Source organism: Stenella coeruleoalba (genome assembly GCF_951394435.1).
Source record: "Stenella coeruleoalba genome assembly, chromosome: 7".
NCBI lineage: Eukaryota > Metazoa > Chordata > Mammalia > Artiodactyla > Delphinidae > Stenella > Stenella coeruleoalba.
In genome coordinates this window covers 36,414,390-36,434,382 of record NC_137153.1, presented here as the reverse complement: position 1 = coordinate 36,434,382, position 19,993 = coordinate 36,414,390, and the positions used below count along the sequence as shown (strand labels likewise).

General features: G+C 33.3%; 1 protein-coding gene across 3 annotated transcripts in view; it reads left to right on the top strand.

The window, feature by feature from the left end:
- Positions 1-19,993, top strand: part of ERCC6L2 (ERCC excision repair 6 like 2) — a 156,604-nt gene that overhangs the window by 49,462 nt on the left and 87,149 nt on the right. For all 3 annotated transcript variants that reach the window (XM_079927052.1, XM_079927051.1, XM_079927053.1), the window contains exons 5-11: positions 1,378-1,539; positions 1,940-2,147; positions 7,889-8,029; positions 9,035-9,148; positions 10,011-10,130; positions 16,339-16,410; positions 17,026-17,171. In XM_079927052.1, coding sequence (XP_079783178.1) covers positions 1,378-1,539; positions 1,940-2,147; positions 7,889-8,029; positions 9,035-9,148; positions 10,011-10,130; positions 16,339-16,410; positions 17,026-17,171 — 963 coding nt within the window. The remainder of the gene's footprint in view (positions 1-1,377; positions 1,540-1,939; positions 2,148-7,888; positions 8,030-9,034; positions 9,149-10,010; positions 10,131-16,338; positions 16,411-17,025; positions 17,172-19,993) is intronic.

The following is a 19,993-nucleotide window of genomic DNA, read 5'->3' as shown; positions in this document are numbered from 1 at the left end:
GTCAAATAGGTTTTCGGTAGTATCTCTTGGGGTTTTTTTGCATTTTTCTAATGATGACTTTTTTTTTTTTTTTTTTTTTTTTTTTTTGCTGTACGCGGACCTCTCACTGTTGTGGCCTCTCCCGTTGCGGAGCACAGGCTCCGGACGCACAGGCTCAGCGGTCATGGCTCACGGGCCCAGCCGCTTTGCGGCATGTGGGATCTTCCCGGACCAGGGCATGAACCTGTGTCCCCTGCATCGGCAGGCAGACTCTCAACCACTGGGCCACCAGGGAAGTCCAATGATGACTTTTTTATGTGCTTATTTTCCCTTTGTATATCTTCTTTGGTGAAATGTCTATTAAAATCTTCTACCCATCTTTTTAATTGGATTGTCTTAACTTCAACTGTGTTGTAGTAGTTCTTTATATAATTCTGTATACAAGTTCTTTATCAGGTTATGATTTGCAAATATTTTCTCCCAGTCTGTAGTATGTCTTTTCATTTTCTTAATTGTGTGTTTGGAAGAGCAAAAGTTTTTAACTTTGATGAGGTCCAACTTATCAAAATTTTTTATTGACCATGCTTTTGGTGTCATATCTAAGAAATTCTTCCCTAACCCAGAGTCACAAGATTTCTTCCTACATTTTATAACTTTTATAGTTTTAGCTTTATATTTAGGTCTGTGATCTATTTTTAGTTAGTTTTTGTATATGGTGTGAGGTAAAGGTCTAAAGTAAATTTTTTCATACAACTCCTGGGTTTTTATTTATTCAATGTTTTATACTATCCTATAGTCATGCTTAAATTTTCTAATTAGTCTGGCTCCTGTGTCCTTTGGACATGCCCCCATTTGTCTTTGAATACATCTGTGCTTTCTCACTGTCCAGTATTTCCCCTGCTGCACACCTGAAATCAACTGTTTCACCATGGGAATCTGCTTCCTTTTAGTGGATTGACCACTATGGTTGTTCATTGCTACTGGGGTAACAATCAATTCTAAACCTTTTTAGCAGACAGAGCTATGTAGTACAACTTTTAAAAATCATGAGTTTATATTGATATTTTTTCATTCGTAATTAACATGGTATTTATTTCTCTGTTTTATTACTTTTAGAAGATTCCTTTTTTGTCATTTTAGTCATGTTTAAATGAGTTATTTCATTTCATTGTTACTAAACAAAATCTCTATTTCTTTTTATCTTCCTACACATTTAATTTTCATGGGTTGTCCAAAGCTGTGATCATTTAAATAAGGAGGTGAGAATTCCGTGGAATCAACAAAGAGTAGAGGAAAAAAACTGCAAAACTTCGGTAGAGAAAGCTGCACTCTAAAAATTATATAGACTAAGAAAGGGAAATTTTTTCAACCTTTCCTCCCTTCTTCCTCACTTTATAGTTTGGAATGGTCAGCTGTCATTGTAGATGAAGCTCATAGAATCAAGAATCCAAAGGCTAGAGTAACAGAAATTATGAAAGCTTTAAAATGTAATGTCCGAATTGGCCTCACTGGAACCATTCTTCAGAACAACATGAAAGAATTGTGGTGTGTTATGGACTGGTGAGTAAAAACACTTTTTATTTTTTGGAAAATTATTTAATACTTCCTTAACTTAATGTTACCGTGTTTCCTAATTATTTGTTTCTGAAAAAAAATTATCTGTTTACAGAAGTGTTTGATCCCAAACATAGTATTCAGAGTATAGTGTCCCATGAAAGCTTATCTTTATTATTCTTGGTCCCTGAAGTAAATATCTGAACTAATTTACCAGTTCCATCATCTTCTTATAGTTGTTCACTAAAATTGTGATAAAGACCATTCTGCTTTCTTGCCTTTTGTTATTGTTATCATTAATAAACAAGTGACTTAGTATATTTTTTAAAGGCAAAAAGAAGTTAGTGATTTCCTATTTAGATAGTTTAATAAAGCCTTAACATTTTTTCTTATTGCCTTTATAAAGGGCTGTGCCAGGACTTTTAGGTAGCATGATCCACTTCAAGAAACAGTTTTCTGACCAAGTAGAACATGGTCAGAGACACACAGCAACAAAAAGAGAACTAGCTACTGGCCGAAAGGCCATGCAAAGGCTTGCAAAAAAGATGTCTGGATGGTTTCTCAGGCGTACCAAGACTCTAATCAAGGATCAGTTGCCTAAGAAGGAAGACCGGGTGAGAACAGCTTTTGTGTATATTATGAATTTCTTGTCGTGTTTCATTTTTTTCTAAAAATATTCCTTTTGAAGAGAAAACCTATCTCCTGTGGTATTTTATGAATATAGATTTTTGCCTTTTACTCAGTATGAAAAAAAGTTATATGCAGAATTTCATAAAATATTAATTGAGCCCAGTCATCTTCCTCACTAACTTTACTAACATTTTATCTAACAGGTTTACTGTTAATATACATTAAACTCATTTCTCTTATTTTAGGACAAGAAGGTTTTGATATAATTCTTCCTCAATGAAGGAAGAAGAACTTCTTTCCGTAATGTGTTTTCTGTTCATATTTTGTCCTTCCTATACTGTGTACCATCTACAACCCAGTATACTCTTGGGTAATTTAATTCTAACTACAGGCCAAAGTTGTTAAAAGCTTTTTTTATATAGGTACATTTCTTGTAGAATGCAATGTACAGTTACACAACTAACCTAATTTTAAGAAATTGTAGGAAAATTACAATTAAATTCTGTTAATTGTACAAGAAAATTTGAGGTGTTAACCTTAAGAAAATTTTTATAAAATATAGTGGTCTTTTATAGTTTTTAATCTTGTGGTTCTTCTAGCTCAGGCAATGGAATAAAGTTTCTAAAAATTACTGTGAATTAAATCTAATTAATATTGTCCTCAATAGGGGCAGTCCTATCAAATACCCTAATCTTAGGATATCCTGTTGATTATTATTTTTAAAAATAGATTTGAAAGGAAAATATGATCTTGATATGCAAGTTGGGGAAACTGATACAACATTTGACTTTTTGATCTAAAGCATATATTATCATTCAATTGGAATACTTCATGAACCCCACTTTTTTTTTAACATATTGAAGTATAATTGCTTTACAGTGTTGTGTTAGTTTCTGCTGTATAACAAAGTGAATTAGCTATATACATACGTATATCCCCATATCCCCTCCGTCTTGCATCTCCCTCCCACCCTCCTATCCCACCCCTCTAGGTGGTCCCAAAGCACCAAGCTGATCTCCCTGTGCTATGCAGCTGCTTCCCACTAGCTATATATTTTATATTTCGTAGTGTATATATGTCAATGTTACTCTCTCACTTCGTCCCAGCCTACCCTTCCCCCTCCCCGGGTCCTCAAGTCCTTCTTTACGTCTGTGTCTTTATTCCTGTCCTGCCCCTAGTATCATCAGAAACATATTTTTTTTGAGATTCCATATATATGTATTAGTATATGGTATTTGTTTTTGTCTTTCTGACTTCACACTGTATGACAGACTCTAGGTCCATCTACATCACTACAAATAACTCAATTTCATTTCTTTTTATGGCTGAGTAATATTCCATTGTATATATGTGCCACATCTTCTTTATCCATTCATCTGTCAATGGACATCTAGGTTGCTTCCATGTCCTGCCTATTATAAATAGTGCTGCAGTGAACATTGTGGTACATGACTCATTTTGAATTATGGTTTTCTCAGGGTATATGCCTGGTAGTGGGATTGCTGGGTCATACGGTAGTTCTATTTTTAGTTTTTTAAGGAACCTCCATGCTGTTCTCCATAGTGGCTGTATCAATTTACATTCCCACCAACAGTGCAAGAGGGTTCCCTTTTCTCCACACCCTCTCCAGCATTTATTGTTTGTAGATTTTTTGATGATGGCCATTCTGACTGGTGTAAGGTGATACCTCGTTGTAGTTTTGATTTGCATTTCTCTAATGATTAGTAATGTTGAGCATCTTTTCATGTGTTTTTTGGCAATCTGTATATCTTCTTTGGAGAAATGTCTATTTAGGTCTTCTGCCCATTTTTGGATTGGGTTGTTTGTTTTTTTTTGATATTGAGCTGCATGAACTGCTTGTGTATTTTGGAGATGAATCCTTTGTCAGTTGCTTTGTTTGCAAGTATTTTCTCCTATTCTGAGGGTTGTCTTTTCGTCTTTTTTACGGTTTCCTTTGCTGTGCAAAAGCTTTTAAGTTTCATTAGGTCCCATTTGTTTATTTTTTGAACCCCACTTTTTAAATGTTTTGTGTAATTTTAGTTATATATCTAGTAGGAACAATAAATTTTAAGTATATGAAGAAAGAGTTGTGCACAGAGTTTTAGAACTTGGTCTCTGAAATCAAATACCATAGGCTTCAATCCTGCCTCCCCTACTTACTAGTTTTATCACCTTGAGCAATTTGTTAAATCTCTCAAAACTTGATTTATCTTTTTTTTTTTTTACGGTACGCGGCCTCTCACTGCTGTGGCCTCTCCCATTGCGGAGCACAGGCTTTGGATGCTCAGGCTCAACAGCCATGGCTCACGGGCCCAGCAGCTCCGCGGCATGTGGGATCTTCCCGGACCGGGGCACAAACTCGTGTCCTCTGCGTTGGCAGGCAGACTCTCAACCACTTCGCCACCAGGGAAGCCTTGATTTCTTTATCTTTTAAATGGGAATGGTGACAATGGTGCTTGCCTCACATGGCTGCTCTGAAATATGTGATATGTAAGCAGTGTTCAGTGAATATTACTACATGTTTTAGTAACAACTCAACAGTAAAATACTTTGGAATATATTTAACCAAAGAGGTGAAAGACACGTATGCTGAAAACTATGAGACATTGATAAAAGAAACTGAAGAAGACACAAATAAATTGAAAGATTCCATATTCATAGATTTGAAGAATTAATATTAAAATGTCCACACTACCCAAAGCAATCTGCAGATTCAATACACTCCCTATCAGAATTCCAATGACATCTTTCACAGAAATAGAAAAAACAATCCTAAAATTTGTATGAAATCACAAAAGACCCCAAATTGCCAAATAAATCCTAAGAAAGAAGAACAAAGCTGGAGGCATCACATTTCCTGATTTTAAACTATATTACAAAGCTACAGTAATCAAAACAGTATGGTGCTGGCATAAAAACAGATACATAGACCAGTGGAATAGAATACGGAGCCCAGAAATAAACCCATGTGTAAACAGTCCACCAATATTTTAGAAGGGAGACAGTACTGAATGGAGAAAAAAAGACAGTCTTTGATAAATGGTGCTGGGAAAATTGGGTATTCACATGCAAAAGAATGAAATTGGACTCCTGTCTTACACCACTCATAATAATTAACTCAAAATGGATTAAAGATTTAAATGTAAGACCTGAAACTATAAAATTCGTAGAAGAAAACATAGGGGAAAACCTCCTTGACATTGGTCTTGCAATGATTTTTTTAAATTAATTAATTAATTTTTGGCTGTGTTGGGTTTTCGTTGCTGTGCACAGACTTTCACGGCTCGCAGGTTCTAGAGCACAGGCTCGGTAGTTGTGGCGCACGTGCTTAGTTGCTCCGCGGCATGTGGGATCTTCCCAGACCAGGGCTTGAACCTGTGTCCCCTGCATTAGCAGGTGGATTCTTAACCACTGTGCCACCAGGGAAGTCCTTGGTAATGATTTTTTGGATATGACATCAAAAGCACAGCAACAAAAACAAAAATTAACAAGTGAGATTACATCAAACTAAAAAGCTTCTGTACAACAAAAGAAACAATCAACAGAATGAAGAAGCAGCCTATTGAATGGGACAAAATATTTGCAAACCATATATTTGATAAAGGACTCATTTAGAATATATGAAATCTCATACAACTCAATAGCAAAAAACCAAACGATCCAATTAAAAAATGGGCAGAGGACCTAATAAACAGACTTTTTTCCAAAGAAGACACACAGATGGCCAACAGACCCATGAAAAGATGCTCTATATCACTAATCATCAGGGAAATGCAAATCAAAACCACAATTAGATATCAGTGCACACCTGTCAGAATGACTGTTATCAAAAAGGCAAGAGGTAGCAAGTGTTGTGCTGATGTGAAGAAAAGGGAACCCCAGTGCACTGTTTGTGGGAATGTAAATTGGTATAACCACTATGGAAAATGGTATGGAGATTCATCAAAAAATTAAAAATAGAATTACCAGCAATCCCACTTCCAGGTATACAGTCGGTCCTCTGCATCTGCAGGTTCCACATCTGCAGATACAGAGGACCAAGACTACACTATTTTATATAAGGGGTTTGAGCATACACAGATTTTGTTAAACATAGGGGAGGTGGGTCCTGGAACCTATCCCCCGCAGATATTGAGGGATGATCGTGTACCTGAAGGAAATGAAATTACTCTTGAAGAGATACCTGAACTCCTATGTTTATTGCAGCATTATTCACAATAGCTAAGATGTGGAAACAACCTTACTGTCTGTTGACAGATGAATGAATAAAGAAAATATGTATGTATATAGAATGGAATATTATTCAGCCATAAAAAAGAAGGAAATCTGTCATTTGTGACAACATGGAGGGCATTATGCTAACTGAAATAAATCAGAGAAAGACAAATACTGTATGATCTCACTTATATGTGGAGTTCAAAAAAAAAAAAAAGCTACACTTACAGAAACAGAGAGTAGAATGGTGTTTGCCAGAGGCTCAGGTTTAGGGGAAATGAGGAAATGCTGGTCAAAAGGTACAAAGTTCCAGTTATAAGATGAATAGTTCTGGGGATCTGATGTACAGCATAGTGACTGTAGTTAGCAATACTGTGTATACTTGAAAGTTGATAAGAGAATAGATCTTCAATGTTCTCACCACACATACAAAAAGTAATTATGTGAAGTGATGAATGTGTTAACTAACCTTACTGCTGTGGTAATCATTTTGCAATAAATACACATATCAAATCATAGTGTTTTACACTGTAAACTTACACAATGTTGTATGTCAAATATATCTTAGTAAACCTGGAGGAAAATAATAACTCAGAATTTCCCTCTGTACCTTAATCGTTGACCCCATCTTCAATATTCTCATATGCACCATGCATCTTTTTTTTGCAGTAATATTCTATTGTAGTGATACACACATATAAATATTTTAAAATAGGTGGCTTTTCCCCTATTCACATTCCTCAAAGTCCTAATATGGATATATTTAGTTTTATGACCTTGGTTACATACAGCTATATGTAGAAGAATTTTACCAATTTCCAGTACTACCAGAAATATAAGGCAAACTGTATCCACTATAACTTTGTGGCATTGTTTTCTTATATTTTTTTCTTTTCTTGAATTTGGGCACAAAGTAGCAACTTCTACAAGTTTTGCTTTTATGTGTATTTACTTAATTCTTATCTTTACTAATCTTGGGAATTTATAGCAAGATATCAAATGCAAATGCTTTATCCTGTTTTCAGTAATAGGAAGTTTTTAATTTTTTTCTAAATTTTCAAGTAATTCAGTAAGTATTATCCATACCATTGTTCTAAAAATTTTCCCTTTTTCCTTTTCTAGTTTTTTTATTTGACCTAAACTTTAATCACTTATTTGCATGATGGGCTAATAATATAGACCCCTGAAAAGACCCACAATAATATGTTGAGAAATTTATAAGGAAATTACATACTTTTTTCATATTTTGATTTTTTAAATTAAAGAAAAACTATGAGATTTATTTGGAAAGTAAGTTATAATTTGTATACTTTAGGGTAGGGTTGTAGCATAGAATATGGGAGAATTAGGAGAAATTTTCTTATATTCTCCTATGTATAATGATGTATCCAGAAAAAATATAAATTTATGAGCAGTTTTCACTATTACAGTCTATGAAACCTGATGTGCATTGTGATTATTATTGCTATGAAAAAGATACTAATAGTTACCTTGTATTTTATCTTGGCAGATGGTATATTGTTCTCTGACAGATTTTCAGAAAGCCGTCTATCAAACAGTATTAGAAACAGAAGATGTGTCTTTGATACTTCAATCTTCTAAGCCTTGTACCTGCAGCAGTGGCCGAAAAAGGAGAAATTGTTGTTATAAGGTAAGCATTTCCGTACGATATCCTTACTATCTTGCTTTTGATTACAGAGTACTGTATTCTAATAGTATCAAAGTAAGTAGCAGATAAAATAACTTTTCCTCACATGGTTCTTTAGTTTTAGTAGCTGTAATTTAAGAAAAGGGAATAATTTTGCAAAAGATTTTACAATATCAAATAGTAATCACAGCAAAATACAATATTCAGTATCTTTTCAAAAAACTAGTTTTTAAAAGTAGCTCCAATTTTATATCTTCCCTTTCAACTGTTACTGGGAAGTATCCTGCTTTAATCTTGAAATTTCATTTCATTTCCAGTAAATTTCTCATTATCAATGGATAATACTTCCTCTTTGATAGCAGGCTTAAAATATTCTGATCTGAGAGTGAATGTTAATTTAAAAGAAATCAGTACAGTAAAGTATTTTATTTTTATTTGGAAACAAATATTCATTTATGCTTTTTTAAAAAAATCTATGTATTTCCTGCCCTTTTTTCACCTTGCTACTTTATTATCAACTCATATCCACATGCATAGAGGGACCATAAGTAAATATTTATCTAGATTGGTATTTATTCCATATCTCATTTATTTTGCTGACTTTAACCACTTCACATTTTTGTAATAGCACAGTTTCCTAGAAAACTGGAATGGGTGAGCGGAGAGAGTAAAGGCTTCTATGTAACACCATCACCACACTGTAGAGTTTTATGACCAGGAACCTCTTATGGCAGCATTTCTATCACTGTGTATACTTCCTGGGATGAGGACTTTCTCCCCTCTTTTATTAAAAACATCATTGTGTATGTTTCACCAAAACTACGATTCCACATTAGTGATTCATGGATATTTTGTATATCAGTTGACCATTATTTTCTCAGAGCGTATGGTACCAATAGTAACCAGATAATAAGTATTATTGTAAGTGGCATATTTTGTGATATAAGTAGTTACATAGCCATGTTAGTCCCTTGCTTATTTTTATTTTCTGTACTTTTCTGGTTACAGACCAATTCACATGGCGAAACAGTGAAAACCTTGTATTTCAGTTACCTTGCAGTCCTTCAGAAGGTAGCTAACCATGTTGCATTACTGCAGGCTGCTAGCACCTCCAAACAACAGGTTTGGGTTGACTTTTTAAATTTCTTTGTGATGCTATTTGGTATAAGTATTCTATATTTGGTATAAAATTTCTTAGCCAAATACCCTTAAGTTATTTTTGTATGAAATTTAAGAGGTAACTGACTTGCTTGTTTTTTTAATTTAGGTGTCAAAGAAGTATATGCACTTAAAATTTTAATCAAAGTGAGAAAAGTTAACCTTAAATTAAAATAACTTTTTTATGCCTCTGATAATGTTGATATATTTATTTTCCTAACATCTTTTGATATAATTACTAATTAAAGATATTTGATGAGTCAGTCCTAATTCCACTAATAATGTGTCTAATTACATTTATCTTATCTACTGGATTAAAATGAGGATTTATAATAATCTGTATATTAAATATTAGGAGTGCTTCCCAAACTAGCAAAAATCAGTAATTTCAAAATTTAGGCATACATGCAGTCGTTTACTTTAGTCATTTCAATTGTGTCTTATTCTAAAGCACAATGTAAATAAAAAAGATCTTTTTAAAACTTTTTTATATAATGATTTTACATTTTCTTTTTGTGTGATAGGCTTGAGGCTGTTCAAATGTAATTTTAAAAGACTGCTCTTTGGGAAGTATTCAGTTCCTTATTTTGGAAATCTTTAAAAAAAGTTAACAGCAAAATTAATAGCTATATCACTATCTCAGAACTCATCAAAGCCATATATGATTAACATATCACTTTAAGGTTTTCTGAATTAGAAAAGGTAAAATCTTCAACCTAGGAAGGAATATATATTCCTTCTAAATAGATTTTTTTCTTAAATGATTTCAATTTATACAGGTTTAAATTGTGTTGAGATTTCTTTTCTCCTACCTTTTCCCCTTAAGGAAACACTTATCAAGAAGATATGTGATCAGGTATTTTCCAGATTCCCAGATTTTGTGCAGAAAAGCAAAGATGCAGCCTTTGAAACACTTTCTGACCCAAAATACAGTGGAAAAATGAAGGTAAGTATTCTTCTTTCAGTTTGCATACATGCAAGGATGATATACAATATATTTATCAAATGGTATGACAGGGACACCAATTTATCAGAACAGATGCCCAATCATTCAGAAGAGATAGTGACCAAAGACAACTGGTATAATTGTATCAGCTCACTACGAACCCTGCGTATGATAGATTTCTCAGTTAGTAGTAGTTATATCAAGTGTACTTCAAACTTTCCTTATTGATGTATTGGATTCATGCCCTGTTAAAAATGTATGCTGTCACCACATATATAATATCTTGTCTTCAAATGTTTAAGAAAGTAATCTACCAGAAATAAAAATGTTAATGCCAAATAAGAGGATGAGGATAGCCAGTAGTTCCAAATTTGAGAAAGGAACTAACTACTTGAAGAGTTCAAGGTGGACAGGGCCTCTATGTCTAGACCGAATTTTCTGGCTCTTGTTTTTACTTGCCGACCTAGATTGTAAGGTTGCTAAATCTCATTTGTGGCAAGTGGGCATTTGCTGTATACCAGAAAACTGACCTGTTGGTGCTGCTCTTGATGGTGTATTACTGAGGGAGGGGTGTGAAAAGTAAGGCTAGGTTCTCCAAACATATCCAGGCCTTTGGGCATTTCTTGTGACAGCTGTGTGAAATACAGCTTCAAGCCACCTTGCAATAGAATTTGTTTGTTTAACCCTTTAATAACTATCAAGAAACTATTTATGGATTCAGATTTTTACAGAACAATTCCCAATTATTATGTTTTAATTAAGAAAAAATAAATTATTTCTTTTGGCAAAAAATAAAAAGGAAGTAATTTAAAATAGTCAGGTTTTTTTCCCCTTAAAATGCACATATTCTTAAAACATAATGTACATAAGCACAGAATAGTTTAGTTTGCTTGGACGTCTAAATTCAATGAAATAAAATAAAAGCTAGGAAGAGTACCTTAAAAACTTGTGTATTTTTTTTACTGAGATGTAATTGACATCTGACATTGTATTAGTTTTAAGTGTATAATATAATGATTCGATATATATATGTGTATATTGAGAAATGACTGCCCCATTAAGTTTAGTTAACATTCATCACAATACATATTTACAATGTTTTTTCTTGGGCTGAGAACTTTTAATATTAGCCACTTTCAGGTATCAATGTAGTATTGTTAACTATAGTTACCATACTGTACGTTACATCCCCAAGAACTTATTTGTCTTATAACTGGAAATTTGCACCTTTTGACCACCTTCACCCATTTTACCCACTCCCCACCCCCTGCTTCTGACTACCACTAATCTGTTCTCTGTACCTATGAAGGTTTTTTCTTTTTAGATTCCACTAAGTAGGATCATACTGTAATTGTCTTTCTCTCTCTGACTTATTTCACCTAGCACAGTGCCCTCAAGGTCTAACCATGTTGCCACAATGGCAGGATTTCCTTCTTTTCCGTGGCTGAATAATATTCCTTGTGTATTTTACACACACACACACACACACACACATATATGTATCACCTTTTCTTTATCCATTCAGTTGTCAATGGACATTTATATTGTTTCCATAGTTTGTCTATTGTAAATAATACTACAGTGAATCTGGGGAGGTGCAGATATCTTTTCAAGATTGGTTTCATTCTTTTGCACATGGCTGTCCAGTTTTCCTAGCACTATTTATTGAAGAGAGCCTTTCCCCATTGTATATTCTTGTCTCCTTTGTTGTAAATTAAATGACCATATATGCACAGTTTATTTCTGGGCTATTTTGTTCCATTGATCTATTTGTCTGTTTTATGCCAATATCATACTGTTTTGATTATTTTGGCTTTATGATATAGTTTGAAATCAGAAAGTGTGGTGCTTCCACCTTTGTTCATCTTTCTCAGGATTGCTTTGGCTTTTTGGAGTTTTTTGTGGTTTCATACGAATTTTAGGATTGTTTTTTTCTACTTCTGTGAAAATCATCATTGGAATTTTGATAAGGATTGCACTGAATCTATAGATTGCTTTGGGTAGTATGAACATTTTAACAATATTCTTCCAATCCATGAGCATGGAATATCTTTCCATTAATTTGTATCTTATTCAGTTTCTTTCATCAGTGTCGTATAGTTTTCAGTGTACAGATCTTTCACCTCCTTAGTTAAATTCATTACTAGTTATTTTACTTTTTTTGATGTAAATGTAAATGGGTTTCTAATTCCACTTTCTGATAGTTCTTTATTAATCTACAAAAATGCAGCTGAGTTTTGTATATTAATTTTGTATCTTGCAACTTTACTGAATTTATATATTCTGACTTTTTTTGGTGGAGTCTTTAAGGTTTTCTGTATATAATCTCATATCACCTGCAAATAGTGACAGTTTTACTTTTCCTTTCTGATTTGGATGCCTTTTTTCTTCTTGCATAATTGCTCTGGACTTCCAGTACAATAAAAGTGGCAAGAGTGAACATCCTTGTTTTGTTCCTAATCTTTGAGGAAAAGCTTTCAGTTTTTCATCATTAAGTATGATATTAGTGTGGGCTTATCATATATAACCTTTATTATGTTGAGGTATGTTCCCTCTATGCTCACTTTGTAAAAATTGTGTATTTTTAAAATAAATAAGTTTGTGTTAGAGAGAACAGCCTATGATTTATTATCACAGCAAATAATTCAAATCTAACAATATTTCCTAACAATAATATTTTTGTCATCCATATTGACTTTTATTTAATTATTTTTAAATTGAGAAATGTAAAAAGCCCAGTTAGTTTAGAACTGAGCACTTATAATCCTATAATTTAAGCCAATAGAATATTTCCAGAAATCATGGCCTTCTCTGAAAACTTCATTATTCATGGCTATTTATTTAAATTTTATTCATTGTGATTCTTCACTAAAAATTTACCACTCTTGAAATTAAATGGAATTTTATTACTCTGTACTTTATATTCTTATATATCCATTAACTATATGATTTAAAACATACTGTTAGAGTTACTTATTTAGGAATAACAGTGTTTGATTATGATAATTATTACATTTATTTTTATTATGATTTTTAGAAGGGAATTATTTCCAGAGGCTGGGTGTGTGTCTATATGAGAAGGAAGCCTGTACTTTACTTGTTTTGTGGGAGAACACCAATAAAACAGAGACTGATGGTAGTAAGCTAGGGATATGTTTTCAAGACTGTGTTTCATCATTTGATTAGCAACATCATCTCATGATCTAGTAATACAAAACTTACAGGCTTATAATGGAATTATTTCCTGTGGGGTTAAGAACTCCAAATTGCATGTACTTCTTGAATTCAGGTGATAAACGATCCTAGATCTGCTTCTTTTATTATATTTTAGCTGGCAACTGCAGTTTATTTGTGGACATAATACCTACTGTACCCATCATAGCCTCAAAGCTATACTTATGAACTCCAGCTCTTTCTCTTAAGTGCCAAGGTCGTTTTTGACCTCAACTACTATTCAAGGGGATGGGCACAAAGTTGCACTCATTCCCCTGATGAGAAGCCTCATTTTCCCTTTAATTCCCTTGGGAAATGCCACAGAGTCTTATTGTGGAGGGTGGAAACAAGACTAGGAAACCCAATTTAGTGCTGTTGGAATCATACAAGGGTCATGTTCATCTCTAGGCCTGACTAATTTGAGAAAAATTAGATCTAAGATTCATTAGCTGTGAACATCCTCAAATTTAGGATTCCCTTACAGGTGGATTGTCTTGTTCTGTGGAGGACAACTGAGTGACAAAACATTGGGTCTGTATTATTAAGACTCCAACTATAGTGACCACACTGTTATTTCTGAAATTTTTAGCTTATAGTTATTCATTTAACTAGTAAGGTTTTTTGGGGGGGTTTTTGTTTATTAACTAGCCTAATAAAGACCTTCAGTTCAAAAACATTCACTTTCCTTATTACTGTTTTTTGCTTTTACTATAAAATGTTCAAGAATACCTGAAATTGTAATAGGTATGATACCCTCAAACAATCAGAGTGGATTTCTGTGCATCATATCCTTGTCTTAAAATGTTAATGTCTGTAAGAGAATGATAAGACAAGCCACAAACTGGTAGGAATTTATTTGCAAAACAATAAGGGACTGGTATCTAAAATATACAAGGAACTCTTAAAACTCAACAATAAGAAAATAAACAATACAATTTAAAATACAGAAAAGATCTGAACAGATATTTCACCAGAGAAGATATACAGATGACAAATAAGCATATGAAAAAATTCCCAACATCACATGTCATTAGGGAATTACGAATTAAAACGAGATATCACTAGACACCTATGGCTAAATTCAAAACACTGACAACACGCAATAGGAACTCTTATTGCTGGTGAGAATGCAGAGTGGTACAGCCACTTTGGAAGACAGTTTGGCAGTTTCTTACAAAGCTAAGCATATTCTTACCACACGATCCACTAATCATGCTCCTTGGTATTTACCCAAATTAGTTTAAAACTTATGTCTGCATAAGAGCCTGTACACAGATGGTTATGGCAACTTCGTTTGTAATTGCCCAAACTTAGAAGCAACCAAGATGTCCTTCAATAGGTGGATGGATAGACAAACTGTGGTACCTCCAGGCAATGGAAAATTATTCAACAATAGAAAGAAACAGGATATCAAGCGACAAAAAGACACAGAGGCACGTTGAATGCATATTGCTAAGTGAAAGAGCCAGTCATACATACTGTATGATTCCAACTATATGACATTCTGGAAAAGGCAAAACTATAGAGAAACAAATCAGTGGTTGCAAGGGATTTACAGGGAGGGAAGAATAGATGGAGAATAGGGAATTTTTAGGACAGTGAAACTATTCTGTATAATAATGTAGTCATGGATGCATGTCACTATATATTTGTTAGGACCCATAGAACTGTACAACACAAGTGAACCCTAATGTAAACTATGAACTTTAATTAATAATAATTTATCAGTATTTATTCATCAGCCAAATATATCATCCTAATGCAATATGTTAATAATAAGGGAAACTGTTCAGGGAAGAGGCTGAAGTGGGGGGAGGGAGGGAGGGAATCTGGGAGTTCTCTGTATACTCAGTTCTTCTGTAAATCTAAAATTGCTCTAAAATATAAAATATATTAATTTTAAAATGTTAATGAATTATGTGAAATTCAAATGCACATGCTTTATTCAGTTATTTTATTAAAAAATAAAGCTAATACAATTAAAATTTACTTTATATGTTCTCCAAGTATCAATGTTTACCTGATCTGTGACATTTTAATTTACCATTTGCTTGGTTGTCTGAGTAGCTTTTTTTTTTTTTTTCAACTCCACAGCTTTTTTTTTTTTGAGAGATTGTTGCGTAGAGGTCAGAGTTAGCACAATGTCTTTTCTTGCTCAACTATTAAGAATTTTATGTTGAGTATAAATTTTTTTATTTAAAAGTTTAAATGTTTATCATTTAATAAATAAAATTAGTTGTTTATTGTATAGTTCAGTAAAACCTTATACTTAGTACAGAAAATTCCTTTTCTTTCCTTTGTGGTTTGCTTTTCCACAGTGTTCTGGAGCTGTCATTGCCAGAGTGGAAATGCCTTTTTAAAAATAATAGTACTACTCTCATACACAGGTTTTGGATTATTTGTTTCCTTCCTAAAAGCGCTGCATATGGGGGCAAATTATTGGCATTTTGAGGTCAAAATCAAATCTGGAATTCAGGGCTTACTGTAAATAGAGAAACGGGAGAAAATGAGAAGAGGTGTATATCTGACTGATTATTCTGAGAAAATAAATACCAGAACTTTTAGAACCTAGGTGAAATTAAACACATTTTATTATATCTATCTAGAGAAAACTTAAATACTTCCTAAAAGGAATGCTGCTCTGTAATTTAGTTTCTGAACATATTGTAGGTATAAATAAAGTGTATTTTGGAAATTAAATTAATCCATTTAAATGCATCCCATAATCTAAAATGCTTCCTTTTTATTAAAACCAGATGAGATGAAATAAAAGTCTTTGAGAACTTTACCTCATTATTAACAATATGATGATGAATTTCATGTAATATCTAATACTTTATTTCTCTAACTTGGAAAATATGAAGGGAATTATAAAAGATAACTGAAATTATATTGTATGAAAGTAATTTTTAAGAAAATTTCAAGTGATGTTTATATGTATATAGTATACTTTTTGTTGAAACTGGTTCACTGATGTTCTCTGGTTCCCTTCCAGGTCCTTCAGCAGCTTTTAAACCATTGTAGGCAAAACAAAGATAAAGTTCTTCTTTTCTCCTTTTCCACCAAGGTGAGTTTTGTCTGAAGCATATTCTTGATTGGCTCAACCCTAATTCCTGAGGCATAAAGTCTAAGAGATAAAACAGCATCCAGCCACATTTACTATCTTATGTATCTTCTGTAGGAAATGGTAATGAGGTAAGAAATTTTAAGAGATACTAAAATTTCAATTATATCAGAGTTGCTTACTGTCAAATAGCAAACTCAAAGATAGATTTCTAATTCTCTGTTGATGTTTTTGTTAATAATTAAAGTGTTCTTTAAGACATTTAAGAAATTTTAGAATGTGGAAAATAGCAAAAATAATGTAATATATTTACATAAATGAGTTAGCCAATACTTTTCTTTTTATTCCGTTTTAGTTTAAAAAACTAAAAATTGATTTTTTTCCCCTGAAAGATTGATTTTTTCTTTTTTTAAAACAAAGGTTGCTGAACACTAAAGTCAGTTTCAGTATAATGGGAAGATATATGTGAGTCAGAAATTAGAAAAATATTTGTTGCTCTTGTAATTATAAGAAATTGTGACCAGCAATATTAATACTTAGTAAAGCTCATCTCTATAATGGTATGAAACTTATTAAACCATGAATTTGTCTTTGCACGTCTCTGTATCTTTCCTTTAGTTGCTTGATGTGCTGCAGCAATACTGTATGGCATCTGGGCTTGATTACCGACGACTTGATGGAAATACAAAATCAGAGGAAAGAATCAAGATTGTGAAAGAGTTCAACAGTACACAAGATGTTAACATTTGCCTTGTCTCCACAATGTAAGAAAATAAAATTTGATAACTTGATTTTTATCTAATTGCTTTTAAGATTTAAGGTAATCTTTAAACTATTACTGGATTTTCAGTGGTTATGCTTGTATTGCTTTGTTTCATTTAGCTTTAAGAAGAAGCAACAAAAATGCTGTTAATTTTGACTGAAATAACAATATCTTGAGTTTTATCTAAACTTTTCTCTCAGTTCCCTTATCACTGAATTCTCTTTATATGTCTGGCTTTATTTTTTTTTTATTTTTATTTTTTGCGGTATGCGGGCCTCTCACTGTTGTGGCGTCTCCCGTTGCAGAGCACAGGCTCCGGATGCACAGGCTTAGCGGCCATGGCTTATGGGCCTAGCCGCTCTGCGGCATGCGGGATCCTCCTGGACCGGGGCACGAACCCGCGTCCCCTGCCAATGCAGGCGGACTCTCAACCACTGTGCCACCAGGGAAGCCCTGGCTTTATTTTTTTTTAATCCAAAAAATGAATGTTTCCTCAGAAATTTTCTGTACTGTTTTGACTCATGTCTTGTGGTTAGAGCAATCAGACTTAATTGCATAATCAAGTTATTAATCAAATAGCTGAGAATGATAGGTAGCAGTGGTTTTCGAACTGTGATCAAGGAGCTCTTGAGAACCCACAGTGCTTAGTGGGCCAGGAGTTTCCCTCCTCTGTCTCTACCTGGTCTCAAGCAGAGCAGCTCAACATTTATAGGTTTTATAAAAGTTAAATCAGTTCTAACACCTATTTATGAATCTCTCAATAAACTTTTTAAGAAATACACTCACTTTAAAGAAAGATTTGATATAAACACCTAAGATTAATCCCTTTTGGGGGGTAACAAATCTGTAACTTTCAACATCTAATGTAATAAGTATTTTATAGATGTGCTTCCACTATCTTTCAAAAAGAATTTCAAAGGACTTTTATTTATTTATTTATTTATTTATTTTAAATTGAAGTATAGTTGACTTACAGTGTCATTTGTATTAGTTTCAAGTGTACAGCACAATGATTCAGTTATATATATACATATATGTGTGTGTGTGTGTGTGTGTGTGTGTGTGTGTGTATATATATATATATATATATATATATTCTTTTTCAGATTCTTTTCCCTTAGAGGTTATTACAAAATACTGAGTATAGTTCCCTGTGCTATAGAGTAGATCCCTGTTGGTTATGTGTCTTATCTCTAGTAGTGTATATATGTTAATCCCATTGTCCATCGTCTTAATATATCCGTCCCCTCCCTTTCTCTGTGAGTCTCTTTCTATTTTGGAAAGTTCATTTGTATCTTTTTTTTTTTTTTTAGATTCCACATGTAAGTGATATCATATGATATTTATCTTTCTCTGTCTGGCTTACTTCACTTAGTATGATAATGTCAAGGTCCATCCATGTTGCTCTAAATGGCAGTATTTCATTCTTTTTTATCGCTGAGTAATATTCCATTGTGTGTGTATATTATATATATATATATACCACATCTTTATCCATTCATCTGTTGATGGACAGTTAAGCTGCTTCCATTTCTTGGTTATTGTAAATAGTGCTGCAGTTAACACTGGGGTGCATGTATCTTTTCAAATTATAGTTTTCTCTGGATATATGCCCAGGAGTGAGATTGCAGGATCATATGGTAGCTCTATTTTAGTTTCTTAAGAAACCTCCATACTGTTTTCCATAGTGGCTGTACCAATTTACATTCCCACCAACGGTGTAGGAGAGTTTCCTTTTTTCCATGCCCTCTCCAGCATTTATTATTTGTAGACTTTTTGATGATGGCCATTCTGACTGGAGTGAGGTGATACTTCATTGTAGTTTCGATTTGCATTTCTCTAGTAATTAGTGATGTTGAGCATTTTTTCATGTGACTGTTGGCCATCTGTATGTCCTCTTTGGAGAAATGTCTGTATAGATCTTCTGCCCATTTTTTGATTGGGTTGTTTTTTGATATTGAGCTGTATAAGCTGTTTGTATATTTTAGAAAGTAATCTCAGGGGACTTTTAAAATAAACATATAAAATACAAAAAATGGAAAACTAAGTCAAAATAAAAATTACTTTGGGAACTCTCTGGCAGTCCAGTGGTTAAGACTTGGCACTTTCATTGTCATGGTCTGGGTTCAATCCCTGGTCAGGGAACTAAGGTCCCACATGCTGCACGGCGTGGTCAAAAAAAAAAGAAAATAAGAAAAAAGAAAAAAGAATTACTTAAAATGAGGAATCAAGTGTTATATATGATGAGTGAGCTACTTAACTGTTGAGCACTAAAGTTCTTGAATTCTTGCAACTAAGGCCCAAGCAGAGAAGCTCTAGATTTCCATTTTCCTGTGAATGAATTCAAGAAGTAATTTCACACATAAGTCCTTAAATACAAAGTATTAAATGACATAGAATCCTGTCTTGAGCTAAGTTTTATAAGACACACATAAGCATTCTTATTTTTTGAATAATGTTTTTTTAAAGTAATATCTGCAAATCAATCAATGTGATATACCACATTAACACATTGAAGAATAAAAATCATATGGTCATCTCAATAGATGAAGAAAGAGTTTGACAAAATTCAACATCCATTTACCATAAAAACTCTCAGCAAAGTGGGTATACAGGGAACATACATCAACATAATAAAAAGGCCATATATGAAAAACCCACAGCTAATAATATACTCAATGGTAAAAAGCTGAAAACTTTTCCTATAAGGTCAGGAACAAAAGAAGGATGCCCAGTTCTCACCAATTCTATATAACATGGTACAGTGATTCTTAGCCTCAGTAATCAGATAAGAAAGATTAAAAGGCATACAAATTGGAACAG